The sequence below is a fragment of the Portunus trituberculatus genome, unplaced genomic scaffold (assembly GCF_017591435.1).
Source record: "Portunus trituberculatus isolate SZX2019 unplaced genomic scaffold, ASM1759143v1 PGA_scaffold_458__1_contigs__length_6382, whole genome shotgun sequence".
Lineage (NCBI taxonomy): Eukaryota > Metazoa > Arthropoda > Malacostraca > Decapoda > Portunidae > Portunus > Portunus trituberculatus.
Window position 1 is genome coordinate 1 of NW_025541626.1, and position 6,382 is coordinate 6,382.

Below are 6,382 nucleotides of genomic sequence, written 5' to 3' on the forward strand. Positions count from 1 at the left end.
GGTGCAACACAACACAACTCTTCGCAAGTTGAACGACGCCGTTACTACCATGCCTCCCAAAGCATCAGGAAAGGCTGCCAAGAAGGCTGGCAAGGCTCAGAAGGCCATAGCCAAAGGGGACAAGAAGAAGAAGCGGAGGAGGAAGGAAAGCTACTCCATCTACATCTACAAGGTGCTCAAGCAGGTCCACCCCGACACTGGCGTGTCCTCCAAGGCTATGTCAATCATGAACTCTTTCGTGAACGACATTTTCGAGCGCATCGCTGCCGAGGCATCCCGCCTGGCACACTACAACAAGCGCTCCACCATCACCAGCCGGGAGATCCAGACTGCCGTCCGTCTCCTTCTGCCCGGCGAACTGGCAAAGCACGCCGTCTCTGAGGGCACCAAGGCTGTCACCAAGTACACCTCCTCCAAGTAAACTGACTGTCAGTCAGCTAGAAGGGGGGAAAGAAGAAAAAAGAGCAACTGCTGTCTCAGACAGTATTCAAACCCTACCCGGCTCCATAGGAGCCACACCTGAATCCAAAAAAAAAGGAGACACAATATAGACAAGTGTGGATGGTGGTCGCCGCTGGTGCACCAGAGCCGGATGGATGGATATGGATGAGCTAGATGGCTGGCTCGTCATTAATGAGGCTCGCAACCGGGTCAGAGCAAAGAGATCCATCATCCACTGCACAACAGCAGCAGCCCGTAGTAGTAGTATGATGATGGTGATGATTAAGCGTACGTACGATACTAATCACGGCAGGCAGGCTTTGGAGGGTGGGTGCATTCATGCTCTTCTTCTTCTTCTTGATTAGTGATGATGCCTCCTATTTCAGTAACATAACGTTTTTCATCACACAAAGCTCAGGAAGCACACAGTTATTATAGCTTGTAACATGAATCTTCGCTCCTTTTTTTTTTTTTTTTTTTTTTTTTTTTTTTTTCTTTCTTTCTTTCTTTCTTTGTTTTCTTGACTGAATTGCAGTGAATCAATCAATCAATATATCTACAAATCAGATTGGAGGAAAGCAGTCATTCTCCATCGGCCACCGACATACTACTGATCAGAAACATGCACATGGAATATCGGATCCTAGACACAGAGAGGAAGGTTGAAGAAAAAAAAAAAAAAAAAAAAAAGAGAGAGAGAGAGAGAGAGAGAGAGAGAGAGAGAGAGAGAGAGAGAGAGAGAGAGAGAGAGAGAGAGAGAGAGAGAGAGAGAGAGAGAGAGAGAGAAAAAAAAAAAAAGTCTTTTAATCAGGAAATCGCTCGACCATACGGATCAAAGCCAACCCATTCATGGTCTATGTAATATTATTCTCTTTAGATAAAGCACCTTTGGCCCTGAAGAGGGCCTAGATATTGTTTGTTGTTGCTTGCTTGCCTTGGATGACACACTTATTAGGCACGCTCGCCACGGATTCGACGAGCCAGCTGGATGTCCTTGGGCATGATAGTGACACGCTTGGCGTGGATGGCGCACAGGTTAGTGTCTTCAAAGAGACCCACGAGATAAGCCTCGGAAGCTTCCTGGAGGGCCATGACAGCGGAGGACTGGAAGCGGAGGTCAGTCTTGAAATCCTGGGCAATTTCACGCACCAAGCGCTGGAAAGGCAGCTTCCTGATAAGCAGTTCGGTGCTCTTCTGATAACGGCGGATCTCACGGAGGGCCACGGTTCCTGGCCTGTAACGGTGGGGCTTCTTGACACCTCCAGTGGCAGGAGCAGATTTGCGAGCTGCCTTCGTGGCAAGCTGCTTGCGGGGCGCCTTGCCACCGGTGGACTTGCGGGCCGTTTGCTTAGTACGTGCCATGGTGAGTAAGTAAGTTACTGCCGCTCGGAACGAACAGTTGGGCGAGTTGAGCGCTTAGGCTGGCACTTCTTTAAATACGGTTTGCCGGGGCCCAACCTTGCCTTACGATTGGACGGGAATGACGTAAGAGTGTTCGACAACCACAGAAAACTCCCCCCCCCTCCTAACCATAACAACATGTCATGGGTAACTCAAAGAAATTGAGGCAGGCGAGAGGGAGAGAAAAGAGGAAGGAAAGAGAAAAAAAACACAACAAAAAAAAATAAAATAAAAACAAAAAACACACAAACGCACGCACACACACACACACACACACACACACACACACACACACACACACAGAGAGAGAGAGAGAGAGAGAGAGAGAGAGAGAGAGAGAGAGAGAGAGAGCATTGTTGTAGCCAAGATGTCTCAGGGATTTCGCCGTGTCAGGTCACTCACCACTCCTTTTCCTAACTAAATGAATATTGAAAATAAAAAAAAAAACTTTTCGCGTAACAATTCTTCATAAACCACGTACTGTACATACATATATCTATGATAAATTTACATTATATCCTTTCCTTATATGAGAATGTAATCTCTCTCTCTCTCTCTCTCTCTCTCTCTCTCTCTCTCTCTCTCTCTCTCTCTCTCTCTCTCTCTCTTACACACACACACACACACACACACACACACACACACACACACACACACACACACACACACACACACACACACACACACACACACTGGCCGGGTGGAGATATTTGGGTGTGTCTCCTTTCACGTGTAGCCCCTGTTCACCTAGCAGTGAGTAGGTACGGGATGTAAATCGAGGAGTTGTGACCTTGTTGTCCCGGTGTGTGGTGTGTGCCTGGTCTCAGGCCTATCCGAAGATCGGAAATAATGAGCTCTGAGCTCGTTCCGTAGGGTAACGTCTGGCTGTCTCGTCAGAGACTGCAGCAGATCAAACAGTGAAACACACACACGGCCCGGTAGCTCAGTGGTTAGAGCGCTGGCTTCACAAGCCAGAGGACCGGGGTTCGATTCCCCGGCCGGGTGGAGATATTTGGGTGTGTCTCCTTTCACGTGTAGCCCCTGTTCACCTAGCAGTGAGTAGGTACGGGATGTAAATCGAGGAGTTGTGACCTTGTTGTCCCGGTGTGTGGTGTGTGCCTGGTCTCAGACCTATCCGAAGATCGGAAATAATGAGTTCTGAGCTCGTTCCGTAGGGTAACGTCTGGCTGTCTCGTCAGAGACTGCAGCAGATCAAACAGTGAATTACACACACACACACACACACACAAAGAGAGAGAGAGAGAGAGAGAGAGAGGGAGAGAGGGACAGAAGGATCCCACCGACAATTCTAGACGATTTTTTTTTTTTTTTTTTTTTTTTTTTTTTTTTTTTCCCGTTTACATGATTTTACCGGGTATGTGCATAAATCGCAAAATTAGAAAATGGAGTGATTTTCGCGCGCGTCCCCCCCTCCCCCATTATCGAGCGGGGCGGGCTCGACCCGCCCCCAATTTGATTTGGCTAATTTGCATAAATTTGCATAAAATTTCCATAAATTAGCAGAAACATTGCATACATTAGCCCCTACCGAAAAAAAAAAAAAAGTTGACAATTTCACAATATAATTATTTCAAATGCAAGGGCCACCAACATATAGCATAAAAATCCTAATATATACACAGACACACTTTAGCAACTACGATCCACAAGAAAAAAACATTATATTTTACATACAAAGAATATGATTTCTCAAACATACCTGACATCAGCAAAGCAACCATTTTAGATTCTAAGGTCAAATTAGGATGGATGGATGATGTAAAGATAGCAATCGATCATTTCATTCACCAAATACCCACTGCAACATCGCCAAGACAAATTGTTAATCAGATTATTATAGTCTGAAGATCACTTAGACGTTGCCATTTTTGGGAATTTCCCGGCCTGCGGCGTTGCTGGGCAAATTAAGGGATTAGAGCCTATGTGTCAATGAGAACCTTGCTCCCCACACACACCATGGATTAACACGGTCACTTTGACCTGTGACCTCACTCGGTCACCCAGAAGGATGTGACAACGCTCGGAGGAAACGTTGTCAAGCATTGTTGTTGCGTTTGCAAAACCAATGCAAAATTTATTTAAAATAAACACAAATTCCTCTAACTTGCCTCTTTAGAGCATCACAATGTATATGTACTACAACACCATTCAGTTAAAAAGTATTAAGTACCTGACTTGGGGCGCGTATTGGTACACGTGTGACAGCGCCGCAGGCAGGAAAATCCCCAAAAACGCCAACGCCTAAGTGATCTTCATAAAAATGGTCAGACTATAGTGTGCGTATTTATTAGCGTGTCGTGTGTCACGGTTAGTCTGACGGCTTGCGTCTTTCCTCCTCCCACAGCCGCTGCAGTGACTTTCTAGTTTTTTTTTTTTTTTTTTCTTCTTCAGACTTCAATGGTTAATGTCCAAGCTCGACAGAGCACAGCACACGTCCGTGCAGGTGGTCATTCTTATCCCCTTCCCCCGGCACCAAGCTAGGCTAGCGGTTCGATGCAATTTCTCTATAGGAGAGAAAAAAAAATTGTCAGTTCGAGTCCTCTCCTACTCATGTGTGTTTAGAATACACAGTTTTGTCTGGTAATTCAGGCACGAGGTAGTACAAGAATAAATGGATGAATTAACAAAGAATAAAATAAGCAGGTAAAACAATATAAGAATAGACAAATCAAACCTTCTTCTTCTTCTTCTTATTATTATTATTATTATTATTATTATTATTATTATTATTATTATTATTATTATTATTATTATTATTAATAATAATAATAATAATAATAATAAATAATAAATAAATAAATAGATAAATAAAAATAATGGAATGCCAACAACATCTGGTGTTCCCAGGCGGTCACCCATCCAAGTACTAACCGGACCCAACGTTGCTTAACTTCGCTGATCGGACGAGAAGCGGTGTGTTCAACGTGGTGTGGTCGTTGGCACTCGATGTGAGATTTTAGGCCGATTTAAATTCTTCCTGGCTTGCCCTACTATACTCCGTATACCCTGTGAATCAAGTCCTTTCTAGGTGTTTCTTGGTTTAATATCGTTTCCCTATTGGATTAATCTCTCTCTCTCTCTCTCTCTCTCTGTCTGTCTGTCTGTCTGTCTGTCTGTCTGTCTGTCTGTCTGTCTCTGTCAGTCTGTCTCTCTCATTCTTCTTCTTCTTCTTCTTCTTCTTCTTATTATTATTATTATTATTCTGACACAGACTCAGTCTGCCTCCCTCTGTGGCTGGCTGGCTGGTTGGCTTGTTGCTCGCTGCATGCATGCCGCTGGCTGGAAAATCTGGCACCTCCTCCGACTCGATATTATTTAGTTTTACGCCGTTTTCTTGCTTGCCTCTCGGTTGTACGTCTCGGATGCGTGGTCCGAGGGTCAACGACGAGACGGAGACCGTGTTCGTATGACCCAGCGATGTTGGATCAAGTGGGAAAAACAGGAAATATTGTTACCCTACTACAACCGGGAAGGCACCAGTTACATATATATTACCGCGATCCTAAAAATGTGATAATAAAGATAAGTACTTACAAATATTTCGGCAAAAGAGTATAACATCCATATATTGTTTGCAATTATTCCTACACAAACAACGTCAACAAGTTGAACTTGCATTGACAATGCATGTATGGCGATTCCTCCCATTGGTACAGATAATTATTAAGTGGTATAGAACTCCGTAACTACACCAGCGGAGGCGTCACTCAAACAAACCTAAACACTTCGATCTCTCTTGTATAATAATAATGAAATAATGATAATAATAATAACAATAATAATAACTAAGAAAGAAAAAAAAAAAGGGGAAAAAAAAAGGTGACAGGCACTGGCAGTGGCAGCGCTCGAGGCTCCTCCGTCAGCAGAGGAACATGAGGTATAGCATGATCGAGAAAGCAGCGGCTCCCAGCCGCTCCTGGAGTCGGCTTCCTGACAGCCAGCCTGGTGGTAAGCGTCACGCGAGAATCGTCCAGGACTAAGGGAGCCGGCACCGGCTCTCTGATTTACAAGAGAGAGAACCGCTAAGCGATCTCTTACCGGCTCCAGTGCCGGAAGAGATCGCTTAACGGTTCCAGGCGTGAGTAGTAGGTGCTGCGCGCGGGCTGAGCACTGATTTACTTTACGGAACCGCCGGAAAGAATCTACAGCTTCAAGAGGTAGGGAGCCGGAGGACGGAGGTCATGGGGTACCGGTTCCGGAACCGGTTCTCGCGATTCCGTAGACACTCGGAGCCGGAACCGCCGATTCCCAAAATAACGGTTCTTGCCCGTCTCTAGCGTCAAGCGCATCTCCGGTCTCATCTACGAGGAGACTCGTGGGGTGCTAAAGGTGTTCCTCGAGAACGTCATCAGGGATGCCGTCACCTACACCGAGCACGCCAAGCGCAAGACCGTCACTGCCATGGACGTCGTCTACGCCCTCAAGCGTCAAGGACGTACCCTCTACGGATTTGGCGGTTAAATCTGGTGTCTCGAATTTGGTGTCAACAACAGCAACTGCAAAACACCATAAGAAAAGA

The 6,382-nt window shown here is 45.6% G+C and overlaps 2 protein-coding genes and 1 non-coding gene across 3 annotated transcripts; 1 reads left to right on the top strand and 2 right to left on the bottom strand.

The window, feature by feature from the left end:
• Positions 1–46: 46 nt before the first annotated feature.
• LOC123500649 (histone H2B) lies at positions 47–448 on the top strand. The gene has a single exon (XM_045249311.1). It carries the CDS (start codon positions 50–52, stop codon positions 419–421), a length of 372 nt encoding a protein of 123 aa, XP_045105246.1. The 5' UTR covers positions 47–49; the 3' UTR covers positions 422–448.
• An 888-nt stretch (positions 449–1,336) lies between these two features.
• On the bottom strand, positions 1,337–1,935 carry LOC123500648 (histone H3). The gene has a single exon (XM_045249310.1). It carries the CDS (start codon positions 1,801–1,803, stop codon positions 1,393–1,395), a length of 411 nt encoding a protein of 136 aa, XP_045105245.1. The 5' UTR covers positions 1,804–1,935; the 3' UTR covers positions 1,337–1,392.
• A 2,750-nt stretch (positions 1,936–4,685) lies between these two features.
• Positions 4,686–4,804, bottom strand: LOC123500650. The gene has a single exon (XR_006673426.1). It is a non-coding gene; the product is annotated as a 5S ribosomal RNA (ribosomal RNA).
• Positions 4,805–6,382: the final 1,578 nt, after the last annotated feature.